General features: G+C 45.6%; 3 protein-coding genes across 8 annotated transcripts in view; 1 reads left to right on the forward strand and 2 right to left on the reverse strand.

Moving 5' to 3' along the window:
• tpk1 (thiamin pyrophosphokinase 1) overlaps window positions 1-9717 on the forward strand; it is a 49668-nt gene extending 39951 nt beyond the window's left edge. For all 5 annotated transcript variants that reach the window (XM_088283261.1, XM_088283263.1, XM_088283260.1 and 2 more), the window contains one exon: window positions 8711-9717. In XM_088283261.1, coding sequence (XP_088139387.1) covers window positions 8711-8856 — 146 coding nt within the window. In that variant the 3' untranslated portion in view covers window positions 8857-9717. The remainder of the gene's footprint in view (window positions 1-8710) is intronic.
• A 2322-nt stretch (window positions 9718-12039) lies between these two features.
• sec61g (SEC61 translocon subunit gamma) lies at window positions 12040-13275 on the reverse strand. 2 transcript variants are annotated; one of them, XM_088283266.1, is made up of 4 exons: window positions 13114-13274; window positions 12839-12937; window positions 12647-12749; window positions 12040-12183 (listed from the first exon to the last, which is right to left on the reverse strand). In XM_088283266.1, the coding sequence occupies exons 2-4, from the start codon at window positions 12930-12932 to the stop codon at window positions 12174-12176; spliced, it is 207 nt and encodes a 68-aa protein (XP_088139392.1). In that variant the 5' UTR covers window positions 12933-12937; window positions 13114-13274; the 3' UTR covers window positions 12040-12173. The 2 variants fall into 2 exon arrangements, with proteins under 2 accessions (XP_088139392.1, XP_088139393.1); XM_088283267.1 differs by lacking the exon at window positions 12040-12183 and having other exon boundaries at window positions 12643-12749; window positions 13114-13275.
• A 501-nt stretch (window positions 13276-13776) lies between these two features.
• Window positions 13777-20288, reverse strand: LOC148318173 (uncharacterized). Its single transcript, XM_088283570.1, has 6 exons — window positions 20284-20288; window positions 19640-19819; window positions 19168-19545; window positions 14611-14790; window positions 14160-14516; window positions 13777-13804 (listed from the first exon to the last, which is right to left on the reverse strand). The coding sequence occupies exons 1-6, from the start codon at window positions 20286-20288 to the stop codon at window positions 13777-13779; spliced, it is 1128 nt and encodes a 375-aa protein (XP_088139696.1).
• Window positions 20289-20302: the final 14 nt, after the last annotated feature.

Genomic DNA, 20302 nt, shown 5'->3' on the forward strand with positions numbered 1-20302 from the left:
CTGTATATCTATTTGAGAAACTGGTGTTATAACACTCATGATCACATTTTTGGGATCCATAAAGTCTTAATATGAGAGAAAGCCAAGCTTATTATTTATTTGCTATTTTTTTCCCCCATATGTTACATTAGTAATGGCAAAAGCCGTTTCTCAGAGAGATTCCTTCTGGCTACCATTAAAATGATTAGTAGGATGGACGGGGATGTTTATCTTTTATTGCTTAAAATGTGTGACTCCAGCCTCGGAGACACTGAGTAATTGTCTTGTGCGAAATAGTGCTTTGAACATTTTTAGTGATTTTTTTTTCAACAAATGCAGACTGCAATGCTGACTGTAAATTATGTTTTTGTCATGTTGTATTCCAACCAATAATGCAATCTTGGTGTAGTTCATTTATATGAATGAATTATTCTCTGAGCATCAGCACCTCCTTATAGTGGGAATGCTATTTCATTTTTTCCAATAGTACATGTGCTTTAGCATATCCACGATTAACTTTAATTGCCTGGATGGCGCCGGTGGTGACGACTAACTGCTCTTGAATGCAGTCATCCTTAATAGCGATTTTTGAGACTGACAAAAAAAAGTATAATTACGCAATCCAAATGAACTTGCAAAAATGTTGCGGTGGTGTCAGAACACAATGAGGAGCTCCGTCAAAACTGCGGTGGCTGCAGTTGAAACGGCCATCAGGTGCCTCAAGGTGGTTGTTTTTTCCACATTTGCTGTTTTGATTCTCACCAGCTGCCGTCTATTATTCTCATGATGGGTGTATTGAATTAAAGAGCTATCCCGTATCATAGAAAAAAAAAATACTCCAATTGGTTACATAAAGTATCTTTGTTTGTTTTGGGTTTTTTTACATAATAATCTATTTCATCTTCTAAGGATATTACCATTGACTTTGCTCAGAATCAAATATGCCAGTGGCTTCTTTTGAGGCTTCCGGTACGACTCCATGCTCAGAGAGTTGCCAAGGTGATGAATATAAAGGACTTTGCGGGAGAACACTGAACACCTTTTCTGTTCACGTTTATTTTTTTTGTGGAGCTAAATAACCCTTTTAATCAATGTCATAACTTGCCATCCAAGATGAAATCTGTTTTTTTGTTCCAGTATTTTGTCAAATTAATTACCCGCAAAAAATGTCCCTTATACTCCATTGCGACTTGTCGTCCGGAAAATACGGTGCTTCGATTTCTGTAATTTCTCTCCAGTTCAAGTCTGAATTTACTTTGCTTTTAACAGGTGGTCTGATGATAAACCCCCAAAATGTGAATATATATGTAGAGAGAAATCTACTTACTCAAATTCCCCCTGTAAAAATATATGAAAATAATTATAATAAAAAATAAATCAAAATCAAGAAATCTGGGTGTGTACTTAATATTCTCATAACGACCGACATGCAATCCTGCACACGCTATCAAGTCTTCACTTTAATAAAAGGCTGGTGTGAACACAGGTGGACTTTGACAGCATCGTCTCCTGGTGAGGTAACGCATTTGAGCAGTCATAATTAAAAGTAAACTTCTGGGGAAGATTAGAAAGCTAAGCCTTGTTGTTAATTGCAAGTGGGTTGTTTATGAAACGTAAACACGCCGGTGTACAGCTGAGACTACTTTAATGAGAACTGCATGACACGATCCAGTTTTTTTTTGTTTTTTTTGTGTGGTTCAGTTCCAACCCTAGTAACCGGAGAGGAGCTATTTGACAACTCGGAGTCGAAGAGCAAACGAAGCGTTCACATTTGGAAGCAAACTTAATTGATTTCAACATTTAATGAACGTTTTCCTGAGATTGCATTTGAAAAATAGAAATAAATAAATAATGTATTAAATACTTGGAACTATTAAAGCAGCAGGGAAAGTATTATGAGGAGATTTTTGCTCTGGCGTGTACTTAAAACACACACATCCACGTGCACACCCTTCTTGTGTGTATAGCTCTGGAGCAATAAATCTGACTTTTTTTTTTTTCTTTTCACCGCTATACGCCGCCGTCTTAAAGTGTTGCATTGCGTCTGAGATGAGGCACTCCAGCTGAGGCATTGTGTTCAGTATTCAGCTGTATTTCGGAAAATGTGTGTTTTATCTGTTTTAGCAAACAAATCGATGTTTTCCATCCTGCTTGGTTCAGTGAGGTTTTAACCAGTAGCCCAGCCAGAAGTTGTATTATTGTATTTTGCGCTCATTTTTTTATTTATTTATTTTTTTTAATATGCAAACCCAGACCTTGACCTTTCTGTTCTTGGACTTTTTTGTTTTGAACCTTTTTCTGTCTTGTTTTTGTCCACCTCCCTACTCAACACGATGCTAGCCTCCACTGCCGCCCTCCCTTTCATTTGTTTGTAATCACAAGGTTTAACAAGAGGAGGGGGGCGGGGGGGATAATTTTGAAGCTTGTAGTTACAGTAATGCATTCATGTATATCTACATGCGCACATTTTCTACCGGAGTGCCTATAATCTGTGACCTTGTCCTACTTCTTGTGCAGTTGTCCACGTCGGAACCCCTCCATTGAGTCCAACAGAAGGACGCTGTCTTACTCCCCACAATCACCCCCCCCAGCCCCGTCCCCTCCGCCAATCCTCTATCTACACAACACATCATTTACAGCTGTACTTGACTGACTGATACCAGAGAGACAACGTTTTCCAGTTTCGAAGGTCAACTTAACTCTCAAAACTATTTATCCAGTCGGCGCTATTAGACAAATCCAGTGGCAGCGTCATAAACATTTAATAGAAGTGGATATCCTGGCGAAGCAGATGGTGCTGACAGTGCAAGCGTGAGCATCGGCATATGTCATGGTCAATAAATAAGAGCACATAAAGGGAGGGTGTTTTAGCGCCACACCGATGATGGCTTTCTTGATATAGATCTCGCAGTCAGTTGCATCTGTGATGTCACAATTGGGTATGAGTAACCTATTGCAGTTAAAAAAAAAAGATGTGCATCCTCAGTTTAGACATGTTTCATTTTAAGGTTATATATCTATAAAGGGATTTCACCGGAAGACAATGAAGGATTTTGAAACCGTCGAGTCAGAGTCCAGACCCAAATGACGATCAAACAGGGTTGCGCACAGGAGTTAACCTCACAATCTGAAACATTTGAAGCATTTAAAAAAAAAAAAAAAAATAGAAGGAATTTTTGTCGTTTGACCATTTTGCAAGTAGGCTCATCACATGCATGAGGGCCGATTCAAGGGCCGAACTGAAAATAAAAATCCAGGCTTTGTTCATCGAACCCTTTCCGCCCCGGGACGAGCTGCCCAGCTCTGCTCTTAACCAAAAAGATGTATTGCTGTAATAAAAGTCGGAGGTGCTGCTGCAAAGTATGAGTTTGAAGGTGTGCATATCCAGCAAAATAAAGAAAATAATTGCGCTGATTCTAGTGCATGTTTAAGGCTAAACTCTTACGGGAGCAAAAAATCTGTTTGTTTACAAGGGCGGACGGACATTTAAAAAATAACAAATAAAAAAAAGTCATTCAATGTTCGCACAAAAGGCAGCACTGTCCATGGTGAGCTGAGTGTGCATATGTCAAGAAGCTGGAAATAATTATTCTGAAACCACGTCTATAAATTGACACAGCGCTATAGCAGTAGCTGTGGGACAACATTTACAATATTTTAGAGTATGGAGGCACCAGCCAAACTAACCGAAGCTTGCTGCTCGGAAAAGAAGGAAACAAACCCGATTTGCCGCTGTCCTCATTCAATATGACTTGTTTTGCATAATGTGAAGCGGTGCATTTCCATAAACATTTGCTTCCCCACTGTCTGAAAACTGCATACAAATGTGAGCTTACCGTTTATTCGTTTAAGAGTTCCGAGGGATGAATATTTCTTTTCTTAAAGGAAATATCACGTTATTTCAAGAAGGTTTGCCGCGGTTGAAACGAACCAGCCTCCTTCTTCTTCTTTCAGGGATCGTTTCTGTGCCGCCTGAAAACCAGATTCTCAAAATGTTGTAGTTTGTGAGATAAATCCTCAAATCTGCTCGTTTTCTGCCAGGCGATCCTTTTTTTTTTTTGCAAACTTTCAAGGGATTTTCCCTTCCAAAGTAAGTTAAACTCTTGTTACTATCAGAAGGAGTGACATCATCATTTTCTGCGCATGTACTACTCACGTAAGAAGAAACAGCAAGGAAGAAAATGGCGGAGAGATTTATGTTTTCAAACTGTAAATATATTCACTATTTTGAGTTTGCGTCAGGTTTATTATCTTTGAGGTTTATTGCATACTCTGTGTTGTCTACAGAGGTTATGTATCTTTAATAATCTTTTGTCCCAATACCAAAAAAAAAAATGGATCACGGCGCAGTACACGTTCAAGCTTAAAGAGAAAATCACACAAGATTGTGTGAGTGCAAATTATGATTATTTATAAACAATGTGCATTAGAAATGTTGAGTTTTGCCATTACAACATTAATAGTTAAATATATCAAGTAAAAAAAAAGACTGCCATTGTTTCAGATTTAGTTTAAAAATGTATTTCTACAATACAATACAACTTTATGTTAAGTGAAGTCTCAAAAGTCTCTTTTGATTATTTATTTTTTGTAAAAACACACAGCTCATTTAAATACATAAAAGACTCATTATAGTTTTGGGGTAAAAATAATTATTAAATCAAAATTTTTTATTTTGAATAAAAACGAACCTTATTCTTAAATGTTCCAATTCAGTGGCAAGTCCGTGCGTGATTCTTATGTTAAGCAGGCTTTCTTGCCATAAAAGAATAAACTTATCAACAAACCAAAATGAAACCGTTTTTTCTCTCCACCAAAATTGCAGCATTTGTGATTTGAAAATTTCCATTCTACCCAAAAATTATAAATAAATCAATAAAAGCCATGTTTGATTATACTGTAGAGTCGTAACTCCTTCTGAGAATATAGAACATAATCAACAAAACCCCAAATTCCCTTGTCTACATTTTCACTACATTTTGAGTGTCCTCCTCTCTTCTGGGTAATTTGCTGTGTAAATACACCCCCCCCACCCCACCCCACTCCCCCAAATGTACAGCTGGCGGGCCCTTTCAGCTGTGGCACGCTGGAAATGCAATTACAGGCGGCAAACATCCCCATTGTTATCACTGGAGGGTGTGACGCTTATTTTCAGTGCCCTGTGCAGCGGGGGCGGCTATTGATCTGTATCAGCATTAATGGGGGGATTACTAATGAAGCTATTTAAAAGCCACGGTCTCTCAGCAAAGACTTTTGCGCTAAAGTTTCTGAAAAGTGCATGCGTGTAGATGTGTGTGTGTGACTTGAAAAGCTTTTAGAGAACAGGAAGGATCTATCTGTCATCCTTTTGTTGGAACAATGCTGCCCCTGGTGTTCATTCAGAATATTGTGACTGTAACTTAAATCCTTGCCCAATGCAAGGGTGGGACTATTTCCCTGGAAATGAATCCCTTCACAACAGCAGTTTAATATTTCTCCTCCTATACTTCATGGTGCAGGCTCCCTGCTCACTCAATTATTAAGCAACTCCCCGAGCAGCTCCCCCCCCCCCCTTTGTGTTTTGTGTCAATCTACTCCAGTACAATGCTTGTTTTGCCGCCTTTGAAGCAAGAAGAAGCTGTTTTTACGCCCGTTTGATGGGTGTGCAGACGCCTGTGGACAAACGATTGTCTTCGTTGTTTGCTGACTTTTTATTCTTTCGTGTTCTTTTTTCCGTTGCATTAAAGGAGCCCGCGCCAGTGTGACTTTTTCATTATCAATAACTTGTGTATTTTAATGCAATTCCTGACGGGAGAATTCATGCTATTATCAAGCTTTGCTTTTTCATTATTAGTGCTGTGCTTATGTGCTTAAGTCCTCTTGCATAATGATTGGTTTGTATAACTTTCTCAAAACGAGTCATCTAAAACTGCAAAAAAAATAAATAAATAAAAGAAGAAATATGGAAAATTAGCTTTTTAGTGGGTGGTTTACAAATAGTTGAGTCTCTGGAATGCCTGTTGACCCATCAAGTGTGAAAACGGTTGATTTTGATGACGTGTCCGCATGCCACATATACACAGTTTACGGTGCTTGATTTTGCCCCCACGCACATTTTGAGTTATTGTCCCGCCAGTAAAAGTCACTCAGGTTGCAAAGCTCAGCAGGCTCAGGCTCACAGTCGTCATGGTAATGACTCGCTATTAGCCCAGCGGTATACCGGGAAAGACATACCAGTGCAAAATATCACATTTTGAATGTTCTTCCAAAATGGATTAAATTCAATTTCCAATCCAAAATTCAACACCCCATAATAACAATATGAGGTTGTTGTTTTTTTTTGTTTGTTTGTTTTTTGATCTACCGATCCAATCACCAGATGCAGTAATCTTTCTATTTCAATAACTTTTGATATATTTTAGATTTAAAAAAAATAACAAACATGTATTTCTTTAAAAAGGGATCGTGTTTATCTTTGCAATTTTTGCAATGCCCAAGGAAGAGTAGTAGAGGGGAAAAAACAGAAAACTAGACGTACAATAAGTCATCGATATTGTGAAAAAGTATTGATGGAATTATTTGGTAAGTAGAAATACATTCATAATATTTTATAATTTTGATTCTTCAAAATAGGCACCTTTTGCCATAGAACAGCTTTGCACATTTTGGTGTTTTTCTCGCTTAATAACCTGGAATGACTTTCACTTCACAGCTGTGCATTTTCAAGAGTTCATAGCTCCAATTTCTTCTCCTAATGTATTTGAGTGCATTTGAATTTGAAGTGATTCCAAACTTTTGAGTGGAACTAGCTGCTTTCAAAACATGCACTAGAAAAAAATGTCAACTAAATGCTTTAGTTTTCCAAATGATTTTAATAAGACCATAATGTGTGTGGGCGTTGGAAACGACTCACCGTGCTTGTGGTCGATTCGCTTCCCGTAAATCTCTTCACAGCGTAATCTGAAACTGAGAAGACCCCGATGTCTATACATAGGCTTTGCTCAACATAGAGTGGTGTTTCCAAGCCAAAACACACACCTGATTAACAAAAGGAGCACTGAACATGTGATGAAAATGATGAGATGGCCATTACCATGGCCGTTCCGATCTGTTTTAAGTCTACAAAATGTGAAAAAAGTGCTGTGAATACTTTCCAGATGCGTGACACAGAGGCCAAAAACGGGTCAAGATGTTGTACTATAATTCTTGAGTATTGGGATATTTTGACAACAACATATCTCAGAAATCCTTTTTAAATTGTAAGAAAAAAGAAAAAAAAAGTAAATTATCAATCTCGGCGATACTGGCCCTGTTTACTGCGTATCGGAGCGATACCAAAATAGTCACTATCGCACAACTACTCCTTTGAGTCAAGTATAATTAAAGTAAAGTTCATCTTGGGCTTTGTGAAAGGACAAATATCGCCCCAGCCTAAGTACCAAACTGTCCAGTTGATCAGAAAACACTTTCTTGCATTCAAATGGCATACGTTTGATTTTGTGTCCTATTTTGAACGATGATTCAACGACTCTTGATCTTCAATCATAGTTTATTAGAAGTAACAGTCTACATGCATACAGGTCATCAGGCCTGATTTGATTTGTTTTTTTTTCCTCTTCATATCACAGCCAACAAAGGATTATAGTATATAGATCCTCGCATAGCGAGCTGAGCCGACAATTGTGATGGATTGATTTCTTTATTGATGTAATATATCATTGACAGTTTCCCTAACTTATTAGATTTCAAAATTGCCTCTCACGGCCAGTGAGCAAAACATGTCTGTATCAATCTGTAGTTCTGTACACGTGAATACATTTGTTTTTGTGCCCAAAAATGGGTAAAGGGGAAGAAATTGACTTGAAAATCCATTTGGAAGGTGGACTTTTCCCGAAAATCGATACATTGCATTTTTGTATACTGTACTATTGATGGCTTTATAATTGCGACGTGATACTGATGATTAAGTCGGGTATGCCCCCCCTGAAGGCTCTCGGGTGCCAAATGCTTGACCCGCCACCGATACAACTCAACTTCACTGAATCATCTGGACCACTAAACCTAAACACCTTCTGATCCCAACGTTTAATTTGACTTAATAGCTGAACTGTCGGGTCAAAAATTGCTTCTACATTATTTATTTGACATCTAATTTTTCCTCAGACTGCGAGAACATGCAAGAGCAGTCCCCCGTGATGAAAAGTAAATGAAAGTGATTGTCTTACGTCTGCCTCCCCGAGCTTTGCCCTTGTTCTATTAGACACAGTCCAACACATCCACTCTCAGGGCGCTTTTCTGCTCAACTTGCTCGCGGCAAATGATGTGTGAACAAATGTAATACTAAATGGAATTGTGACATGCAAAGTCAAATTTCATAAAATGCTGGCGTGTTGAAGCTCAGTCCCTGTTATTTCTGATAAAAATATTTTAAATTTAGAAAATGGAACCATAAAGAAGAGGGAACTGGTCCTTCGTTGTCCTCAGGTTAACTATATAGATTTCTACTTTGGCCACTGGAGGGCGCTGTTGGACAGCTGTCACTTTCCGACGAACATGCAAGGTGTCTATAAGGCCTCTATTAGAAACTGGAGGCTATATGTTGAGGTTTATACGGTATGTCTAATTTATTAACTAATCATTCATGTATTTATTACTTATATATTATGTTGTACTGCATTCCAACCATCTATCATTTTTTAACATGTTAGTCAGACTTGAAGATGCTAAACTTGTTCCTGTGTCTGCCATCCAGATAACCAGGTTCTGCAATTTGGGAAGCTGGTGAGCACATCCAATACGTACGAGTCGGTTTCCCCCGGACAACCCAGGAAGTGTGTAACAGTCAGCACAGACCAGCCTCTGCTCTGGAGCATGGGCATCCTGAAAGAGATGCAATGAACCATCCATCCATTTTTTTTTAAATAATACTTGTCCTCTTAAGCCGGCGGTAGAAAACTCAGGTTCCAGGAGAACGAGCAGCAGATCAACAAGCTCTGTAGAAGCCTGAAACGATCCTTAATTATTTGAATCAGGTATGTTTGGAATAAGGAGAGATATAAAACAGCCAGGATATGACTCCAGGAACTGAAGCTCCCTGTCCTAAGCATTGCAGTTGAACTGAAGCCTGTCCCAGCTGACATTTTGCAAGCGGCGGGACACACCCGAGACTGGCCACCAGCCAATCACAGGACTGCATTGATCTCGAACAGTAACATCAAAATCTGTATTTTTATGCCAAATTAGCTTTATTTTAAACTAAATGTTTTGCTACTGAAAGTAAAATACTTGCTTCTAAAATTCAAGTCAAGTCAAGTCAATTTTATTTGTATAGCCCTTAATCACAGACAGTCTCAAAGGGCTTTACATAGCCACAATCGGCATCCCCGATCTTAACCCACAGGAGGGCAAGGAAAAACTCAAAAAACCTCATTAGGGGAAAAGTGAGAAACCTTGAGAAGGGACCACAGATGGGGGAATCCCCCTTCCAGGATGACCAGGCTGCAATGGATGCCAACTGGGCAACATTTGACACATACAATGATGCTATGCAATAATAGATGAGATAATATAAGAGTCAATTGAATGAAGTGCTGCAAGAAGATGACTTCAGTGGAGTGGGTCCTCATCCAGGGCCGTAATATCCATAGCAGCATATCCGAAGATGAGCCTTCGATCTTGTACCAGTCAGTTGGTGTAAATTCAGTACAGCCACTTCCAAGTGAATCGCCATCACCTAATTCGGGGAATTGGGAACAGAAATAGCAAACAGGCCAACAAGTAGTTCAATGAAGTGCTGAAATATAAGGAAATCAGAAAAGGCGCTGCATGAAGACGACTTCGGCAGAGCAGGTCCCTTCCCGGTTCGTCAGTGCCGTAATCTTCAAAGCATGTCCCCATCACCTAATTCCCAAGCAGGGGAAGGAGGGGGCAGAAAAGAGATGAACCGGCAGTAAACAGGCCAACAAATAATTAAATTAGATGCTAAAGTATATAAATAAATTGATCAAATGTCGCGCTGCAGGAAGACGACATCACTGGAACAGGTGCATGCCCAGTTGGTCAATGCCTTAAACTTCCTAGTAGGTCACCATCACCTAATCCCCCAGCCGGGGGAAAAGGGGGCAGAAAAGAAAACAAAAGAGAAAAAAAAAGCTGCAGTAAACAGGCCAACAAATATTTCAACTAAATGCACAAGAGTATAAATGCGTCTTTAATAGTGTTTTGAACATTTCTACTGAAGTGGCGCCTCTAATATCTGAGGGTAGTGCATTCCAAAGCATTGGTGCCCGAATAGAGAACGCTCTAGAACCTGCGGACTTCTTTTTGGCTCGCGAGATCACTAAAAGACCAGCATTTTGTGAGCAAAGGTTTCGGGACGGAACATATGGTACCACGAGGTCAACGAGATAGGAAGGTGCTAAGCCGTGAAATATTTTAAAAGTAAGTAGCAGAACTTTAAAATCACATCTCAAGTGGACCGGAAGCCAATGCAAATTGGCTAATATCGGGGTAATATGATCAAACTTTCTCGTCTTAGTTAAGAGTCTAGCTGCTGCATTTTGAACTAACTGCAGACTTTTAATACTAGACATGGGGAGACCCGAGAGCAAAGCGTTACAATAGTCGAGGCGAGACGTAACAAACGCATGGATTAAGATTTCCGCGTCACACGTTGATAGAATTGGGCGAATTTTAGCAATGTTACGCAGATGAAAAAACGCAGTTCGAGTAATATTTTTAATGTGCATTTGAAATGACATAGTTGCGTCAAATATAACACCGAGATTTTTTGTTGAATCCTTTTGGGTAATATTACATTTATCGATATTCAGAGTGGTGTCTTCGAAAAGGTACCGATGACACGCTGGTCCAATGATGAGCATCTCGGTTTTATCTGAGTTAAGACGCAAAAAATTAAAAGACATCCATTGTTTAATTTCGGCAAGGCACGCCTCTAATTTATAGCAGTCGCGCGGATTCGTTATATCCAACGGCATGTATAATTGCGTATCATCAGCACAACAGTGAAAACTAATGTTATATTTCCGTATAATATCACCAAGCGGTAGCATAATAGATGCTAAACAATAGAGGTCCAAGTACCGATCCCTGCGGAACTCCACATGTGATCTTACAAAGATCCGAAGTCGTATTGCCATGAATTACACGGTGCGTCCTCTCCGACAGATACGAATTAAACCAAGAAAGCGCTGAACCTGAAATGCCAACACACATTTGAAGGCGTTTTAATAATATGTTATGATCAACGGAATCAAAAGCGGCACTAAGATCGAGTAAGAGTAATATTGATGAGGTGTCGGCGTCCAAAGCTATGAGAAGATCATTAGTAACTTTAGCAAGGGCCGTCTCAGTAGAGTGGTCGGCTCTAAAACCCGATTGGAAAGGTTCAAATTGATTATTAGCAGTCATATATTCATTAAGTTGTTGCGCTACGACTTTTTCAAGAATATTTGCAATAAACGGAAGATTTGAAACCGGCCTATAGTTGTTGAGACTCTCTGGGTCAAGGTTTGGTTGCTTAAGTAACGGTCGGATAACGGCGGTCCTAAAAGCTGCTGGTACTACACCCGTGCGTGGTAAGTGATAGATTAATTATATTTAAAACAGACGGTCCTAGGGTTGTAAACAGTTCTTTAATTAGTTTGCCAGGAAGCGGATCGAGCACACAAGTTGTCGGTTTTGCCGCACTAACCAATTTTGTTAGGCTCTCAAGAGATATTTTTTTCAATTGACATAAGGTTATCGGAAATTAATGGCTGATTGTTTTCTTCATCATGAGCTGACTATATTTCCTCTTTGTCATGTCTGTTATCAAAACTGTCACCCTCATACCCTTACAATTGAAACACTAACCATCTATCCACTCCTGCTTATCCTTAATATGGTCAGTGATGAGTGAGAGCCAAGCTAAATACATGGCCCATATCAACAATTACCAACTCACACTTTCTAACTAGGAAATGTCATGTTTATTTTCATTTTTATTTTTACTTAGCTTAATGAGCCATGATGGGGAATTTGCAATTAGATATCAGTAACAGTGAGGGGAAAAAAAGAAAAATAGTTTTCGTGCATCTCTTATTTGTTTTATTTACAAAGTGAAAGAAATGTCAACAGAATGTAAAAATGTCATCCCTTCACCCCCCCCCCATCACAACTTTGCACAGCTGTCTTCAGGTCCATGGTCCGGGCGTTTAACCACCACTGCAAGACAAAATGAGGACAGTGCTATAAAACACGAGTTAGATATGTAAGCCATACCATGAATTTGTTTTGTTATAACTTGCATGTTGCAATGCAGGATTTTACTCTGAAACAAAAGCAGTAAACTGATTGTAGATTAATAGAGTAATACCTGCTGATGCCAACAGCGTATAGCAACACTTTTGATTAAATTGTCCACAATTATGTATTTATTACAAATATTGCATCTCTGTCCAACTATTACAGGGACGCAATAAGAGGCCGAACATATGTTATTCCACAAGATGGCAGTATGTCGACTTTTATTTTTTTGTTTTACACTGTCGCTTGAGATTTTGGCGTAACACAGTATAATTTGTTATGCTTTGTGCAGTAAAAGCACGGCAGTTTATGATCAAGACATTTTTTTAGGTGATTCGCCAACATGGAAGCCTAAAACACCGATTTGTAGCAGTAAACTTACACAATGATGTTGTTGATGGGGATGTGGATCAGTTTAACGAAGAACCCAATGAAACCCATGATAGCGAATCCGATTGCTGTTGCCATTGCAATTTTCTGGAATTCTGGAAAAGATAAGCAGGAATATTCACAATTAGGGTGGTACCCATCTGACTACAATTCAGTTAAGCGACGATCCAATGACTGCACAAACCTTTTCTGTCGGGTTTTGTGCATCTCTTTACCAGCCTTATGGAGTCTTTGACGAATTGCCGACTGGGCTCTACAAACTGCATGACTTGATCCATGTTAGCTGAAGACAAGAAAGCGTCACAAGAAATCGTATGTGAGTTACACGAACACAACGCGATCAAATGCTGACTTCGACTTTAACCTGGCCATTTTAACATAAGACACAAACAGCTAAAATAAAGCACATTTTGTTACTTTCTTTCCAGTGTACAAAATTAAAAGCGTCGCCGTTTTTACCTAGTCTGATATCGTTTTTGATGAGAAGAGAGTGAAGAGGAATGTAGCCACGTATCTCGGTGGGTATTAGAAATGCTGACGTTGACTTAACACACGCATGCGCAACAATTCTTTCTCGTTTCGAACTTTAAGTGGGAATTTCTGTTCACACTGCCACCTAGCGGCTGGGGGGAGTTTCAAAGAACGCTCGAATTAACTGTCCGAGTCAGCAGAAAGAATTCAAATACCCTTCATAGTTCAATTAAATAAATCCGTTTTCTTCTTTTGAAGAAATTCTCTTATTTTCTTACTGAGTTATTTTTTTATTTCTTTTTGGCTTTTAATATGCTGGCTAATTTCTCCGTGGAGTTTGCATGTGTTCCAACATTCAAGAAAGGTGCATGTTAGGTTCACCCAAGACTCAAAATTGTCCATAAGTGGAAATGGGAGTGTGATTGTTTTTTGTTTTTTTTTGTCTATGTGTGCCCTTTGAATAACTGGTGACGAACTTTAATGGGAATAAACTGATGGATACATGTTTTTTTAGCCTCTCGTTATTTACTAATATCATACCAATACACATTCATAAAATGCATAGAATGAGAGAAAGAGGTGATACATTATGAGGGAAATACAATTTAAAAATTAACGCCATCCGCTCAACACAAGGAGATTCTGTATTTCTTATTGTGGGGTGAAATTATGGAGCAGTCTATGCGAGGGTTCAATGCACAAACAAATCAATTTAAAAAGAAATACAAGCGTTATATATGCACGGGATACAAAGAGAACGGGAGTGGGAAAGAGTCACGAGGTGTTTCAGAATGTTGCAGGTTTGTACTTAAATTATATGCTGTACATAATTATGTTTACTTTTGTTTGGTACTTGTTTTTTTTGGGGGGGGCTTTTTTGATGGGTTTTGGATTTGGTCTATGTGGATTAAAAATGACAGTATATATCTGTTAATTAAGTAGTTATTATTATCTATATGTAGTGGTTAATCATCATTATTATTTTTATCATTAGTTGTAACGGTTCAGGGAACCGTGAGAAAGGAAAACTGGACCCAAGAGCAAGCGAGGATGGTTGAGGAGGATTTATTGAAGGGATCGGGGGGAGAGGAACGGGTGCCGGTAGCAGGGCAGGAGGACAGGTGGAGGAGCGGCGAGTCAGCGCCGGGGTGCTCGCCGGGGTGGCGAGATGTGCGCTCGCGGAGGTGCAGCGGAGACGGCGCGCTGAGTGTGCACCGGCGCTGTGGCGGGAGGAACGCGGGCGCGGAGAGCGGCGTGGAGGCGAAGGCGGCGGCGAGCCGGCGGAGGCTGAGAAGGGCAGGCAGGCGGCGTACGGGCGTACGAGGTGCGATCGACGCTCCGGGGCTCGGCGGCTGGCGGCGGAGGATCGGGCTCGGGCTGGCGCTGGGCGGCTGGAGGGAGAGCGAGGAAAGACAATGGTTAACTCGGGTTGCATAACACAAAGCGCGGACGTGCACGAGGCGAACGTCGACGTGGACCGGGTACCGAGGTAGGTCACGGAATAATCCGGCGTCTGGCTCCTGGCAGCGCTGAGCTTTAAACCCCCGCGGTGATTGCTGATGATGGGCAGCAGGTGCGCAGGAGCCGACGCCCTCTCCGGTCGGAGGCGTGCCTGGCGGAAAACAGCCGGAACCTAGGGAAAAGGGAAAAAGCTTGGCAGGCCCCCTAACCCGAAACCCCACAGTACCCCCCCCTCAACGGACGCCTCCTGGCGTCCTTCCTGGTTTGTCCGGGTGTGTGGCGTAAAACTCCCGGATCGGGGAGTCGTCAATGAAGAGCTTGCGGGAGATCCAAGAACGTTCCTCCGGACCGTACCCCTCCCAGTCCACGAGGAACTGAAACCCCCTCCCCCGACGTCTAACGTCCAACACTTTGGAGACCGTGAAGGCTGGGTGGTCGTCGATCATCAGGGGGGGTGGAGGGGAGATGGTCGGAGGGCTTAGGACGCTGGAAGAGACCGGCTTGAGGAGAGAAACGTGGAAGGTGGGGTGGATCTTGAGGGAATCGGGGAGCTTTAGTCTGACAGAACAGGGGTTAATGATCTTGGTGATGGGAAAGGGACCAATGTAGCGCGGAGACAGCTTACGTGAATCGGTCTGGAGGGGAAGGTCGCGGGTCGAGAGCCAGATCTGCTGACCGGGCTGGTAGTCGGGAGCTGGGGTTCGACGACGGTCTGCCAGGCGCTTGTTGCGTTGCGCCGAGCGGGTGAGGGAGGCCTTGACCTCTGCCCAGACGGCCTTGGCCCGACTGATGTGTTCCTCCACCGAGGGAACCGCCACTGCACGCTCCTGCTCCGTAAAAAGGGGAGGTTGGTAGCCAAGACAGGCCATGAACGGCGACATACCTGTCGAGGCGCAGGAGAGGGAGTTGTGGGCGTACTCGATCCATGCGAGAGCCTCGCTCCATGTCTCGGGGTTCCGGGCCACCACGCACCGCAGCGCTGCCTCCAGGTGTTGATTGGCCCGCTCGGTCTGCCCGTTGGTCTGCGGGTGGTAACCGGAGGAAAGGCTGGCTGTGGCGCCCACTGCCTTACAGAACTCCCTCCAGACCTGGGAAGAGAACTGGGGGCCCCGGTCGGAGACGATGTCTTGCGGGAGGCCGTGGAGCCGGAAAACGTGCTGGGTCAGGAGTGTGGCTGTCTCCAAGGCGGTGGGTAGCTTGGGAAGGGGAACGAAGTGGACGCTCTTGGAGAAGCGGTCGATAATGGTGAGGATAACTGTGTGTCCTTTGGACGAAGGAAGACCCGTGACGAAGTCCACAGCGATGTGGGACCAGGGGCGGCTCGGGATAGGCAGAGGGTGGAGAAGACCGGCCGGAGCCGAGTGTGAGGCCTTTCCGCGGGCGCAAACCGAGCAGGCCAGCACGAATTCTCGCGTGTCTCTTGTCATACTGTGCCACCAGAAGTGCGCTTGGAGGAAGCGAAGGGTGCGCGTGACGCCAGGGTGGCAGGTGAGCGAGGAGGAGTGCCCCCACTGGAGGACCTGGGAGCGTGCGGCATCGGGGACGAAGAGGAGGTCCGAGGGGTCAGGTCGGGGATCGGGTTGGGTTTTCTGCGCCTCGCGAACCGTGCGCTCGATCTCCCAGGAGGCCGCCCCCAGGAGACAGGAGGACGGGAGAATGGTCTGTGTGGTCTCTGGACTGGCAGGCGGAGCGAACATCCGGGAGAGGGCGTCCGCCTTGCCGTTGTTCGACCCGGGACGGAAGGAAAGGGTGAAGTTGAATCGGCTCAAGAAGAGGTGCCAACGGGCTTGACGGGGGTTCATCCGCTTGGCTGACTGCAGGTAGGCCAGATTTTTGTGGTCGGTCCAGACGAGGAAGGGGACGGCGGTGCCCTCCAGCCAGTGCCGCCACTCCTGGAGAGCCCAGACGACTGCCAGCAACTCCCGATTGCCGACGTCATAGTTCTTCTCGGCGGGGGACAGGCGTCGGGAGAAGAAGGCGCATGGATGAGTCTTCTGGGTGTCGGGGTCCCGTTGGGAGAGCACCGCTCCCGCCCCCGTGTCGGAAGCATCCACCTCCACCACGAACTGGAGTGCGGGATCGGGGTGTCTGAGGACCGGAGCGCTGGTGAAGGCTTCCTTTAGATGCCCGAAAGCTTGAGCCGCTCCCGGAGTCCACTGAAAGGGGGTGAGGGTGGAGGTGAGGGCCGTGAGAGGACTAGCAACCTTGCTGTAATTGCGGATGAATCGACGGTAGAAATTAGCGAACCCCAGGAAGCGTTGGAGTTCCTTGCGAGTAGTGGGAGTAGGCCACTCCACCACCGCCTGGATCTTGGCGGGATCCGGCTGGAGTTGACCCCGGGCGATGACGTAGCCCAGGAAATGTATCGATGGGACGTGGAACTCGCATTTCTCCGGTTTCACGAACAGGCGGTTCTCCAGCAGGCGCTGGAGGACTGATCGGACGTGGCGGCGGTGGTCCTCGAGGGATCGGGAGAAGATGAGGATGTCATCCAGGTAAATAAAGACGAAACGGTTGAGCATATCCCGGAGAATGTCGGTCATGAGAGCTTGAAAAACGGCGGGGGCGTTGGTGAGGCCGAAGGGCATGACGAGATACTCAAAATGTCCAAGGGGGGTATTGAAGGCCGTCTTCCATTCATCGCCCTCGCGGATGCGGACCAAATGGTAGGCGTTCCGGAGATCGAGCTTGGAGAAGACTTGGGCTTCGCAGAGGGGCTCGAACGAGGGGTCTATGAGGGGCAGAGAGGTCTTATTTTTGACTGTGATGCCGTTGAGAGCCTTGAAGTCAATGCAAGGGCGAAGGGAGGAGTCTTTCTTCTTGACAAAAAAGAAACCCGCTCCCAGGGGCGAGGAAGAGGGCCGAATCAGACCGGCCGCCAGGGAGTCGCGGATGTAGGTCTCGAGGGCCTCCTTCTCGGGACGGGAGATGTTGTACAGCCGGGAGCTGGGCAGCGGAGCTCCGGGAAAGAGGTCTATGGCGCAGTCATAGGGCCGATGGGGAGGAAGGGTGCGGGCGAGGTCTTTGCAAAAAACCTGGGCCAGGTCATGGTAGTCCGTGGGGACGGACGCCAGGTCGGGTGGAGCCGGGGAGCGAGGAACCGATCGGGGAGCGGGGTCGGCGGACAGAAGGCACTGTGAGTGGCAAAGCTCGCTCCACCCGGTGATTGCACATCTCCTCCAGTCTATCGCGGGGTTGTGTAGCTGGAGCCACGGGAAACCCAGGACCAGGGGGACTTGTGGCGAGTGGATTAGGAGGAGCTGGATGGTCTCCCGGTGGTTACCGGAAACAATAAGGGTTAGGGGTCCCGTTTGATGGAAGACCTGGGAGATGAGGCGTCCATCCAGAGCCACCACGCGCCGTGGGGAAGGGAGAGGCTCCAGGGGGACACCCAGCCGGCGAGCCAGAGCCAGGTCCAGGAAGTTCCCATCCGCGCCGGAGTCCACCAGTACGGCGACCGAGAGGGATTGGGTCTGCCAGAGGAGGCGGGCTGGGATGGACATGCGTGAAGAGGAGCCCGTAGCTGACACGTTATGGCTCGCCGCGGGACTCCTGATCAGCGGCGAGCCCCCCTCTTTTGGCTTCACGTGGCAAGCGGCGATGTAGTGACCGGGGTTGCCACAATAGAGGCATAGCTGGCTCGAGAGGCGCCTCTGGCGTTCCTGAGGATCCAGGCGGGTTCTCCCCAGCTGCATGGGCTCCTCCTGTCCGACGGGAGGCGTAACCGGTAGTCGCGGAGGGAAGTCGACGGGAGGTGCGGGAGCGCGTGCCGCCGGACGGGGCGACCTACGCGTCCGCTCGGACTGCCGCTCCCGCAACCGGTTGTCTACCTTAATAGCCAGGGCAATGAGGTCTTCGAGAGAGGCGGCCTCATCCCGAACGGCCAGCTCATCCTTGAGCTGGTCCGTCAGCCCGTTGAGGAACACTCCCCGAAGGGCGGGCTCGTTCCACCCGCACTCGTGGGCGAGAATGCGGAACTCCACCGAAAAGTCGGCGGCGGAGCGGGAACCCTGCCGGAGTGCGAGCAATCGGCGGGTGGCCTCGCGTCCCTTGACGGGATGGTCGAATACCCGCCGCAACTCTTGGCAGAAGTGGGAGTAGGAGGCCATCGCCGGGGCCGATGCCTCCCACAAGGCGGTGGCCCATTTCGCGGCGCGGCCGCGGAGCAGGTTCACCATGTAGGCGATGCGAGCTCGATCGGTCGGGTAACTTTGGGGTTGGAGATCGAACACCAACGAGGTGCTCAATATGAACTGGCTACAAGAGCCCAGATCACCGGAAAACGGCTCGGGAGTGGGGACATGGGGTTCCCTGACGCTCGAAGAGAACACGGCGGGCGGAGGAGGGGGAGAAGGGACCGGGGAGGTGCCCTCCGGGAGGCCGGAAGCAGAGGGAAGAGAGCTGACCTGCTTCGAAAGGAGCGCGAGTTGGTGGTGGAGAGCCTGGACGGAGTCCATGAACTCCTGCATCATCCTCTCGTGTCTTCCCAGCTGTCTGCCTTGGTGGGAGAGGGCCTCTTGGAAGGAATCCGAGCTCGCTGGGTCCATTGGGGCCGGATTATTCTGTAACGGTTCAGGGAACCGTGAGAAAGGAAAACTGGACCCAAGAGCAAGCGAGGATGGTTGAGGAGGATTTATTGAAGGGATCGGGGGGAGAGGAACGGGTGCCGGTAGCAGGGCAGGAGGACAGGTGGAGGAGCGGCGAGTCAGCGCCGGGGTGCTCGCCGGGGTGGCGAGATGTGCGCTCGCGGAGGTGCAGCGGAGACGGCGCGCTGAGTGTGCACCGGCGCTGTGGCGGGAGGAACGCGGGCGCGGAGAGCGGCGTGGAGGCGAAGGCGGCGGCGAGCCGGCGGAGGCTGAGAAGGGCAGGCAGGCGGCGTACGGGCGTACGAGGTGCGATCGACGCTCCGGGGCTCGGCGGCTGGCGGCGGAGGATCGGGCTCGGGCTGGCGCTGGGCGGCTGGAGGGAGAGCGAGGAAAGACAATGGTTAACTCGGGTTGCATAACACAAAGCGCGGACGTGCACGAGGCGAACGTCGACGTGGACCGGGTACCGAGGTAGGTCACGGAATAATCCGGCGTCTGGCTCCTGGCAGCGCTGAGCTTTAAACCCCCGCGGTGATTGCTGATGATGGGCAGCAGGTGCGCAGGAGCCGACGCCCTCTCCGGTCGGAGGCGTGCCTGGCGGAAAACAGCCGGAACCTAGGGAAAAGGGAAAAAGCTTGGCAGGCCCCCTAACCCGAAACCCCACATTAGTATTACATTTATCATAGACGAGGAATAGACGTGAATTAGGAATTTTTATTGTTGTTGTAATTATTAGTTTATTAATTATAAAGTATTCATATATTACTAGTATTGATAATGATATTAATATTAATAATAATTATTATTATTTTTCTTCTTCATGTTCAAACAAGTATTCATTCATTCATTCATTCAACTCCTTTGAATCTTCCATCATTTGTTTGTAGTCATTTATGTTGTACTGTAATTGTAACCCAAATTTGGCTCATTTTAAAGAATCGCTCACCCGCAACCGTGACAACTCAGTTCGCCAGAACCGCATTCCACGCGTGTTAATAATCTTTCATGTGATTTAGATTAGAATTTTTTCCCCCCATTCTCAATCCATTGTTAACCCCAATAAATACTCAGCAGCGACACATTTTAGCCAAGTGTTTGCGTTGCATTCTACATCATGCTATTTAGACAAA

This window comes from Idiotropiscis lumnitzeri, chromosome 19 (assembly GCF_059441095.1).
Source record: "Idiotropiscis lumnitzeri isolate Australia: NSW breed Sydney's pygmy pipehorse chromosome 19, RoL_Ilum_1.0, whole genome shotgun sequence".
Classification (NCBI taxonomy): Eukaryota; Metazoa; Chordata; class Actinopteri; order Syngnathiformes; family Syngnathidae; genus Idiotropiscis; species Idiotropiscis lumnitzeri.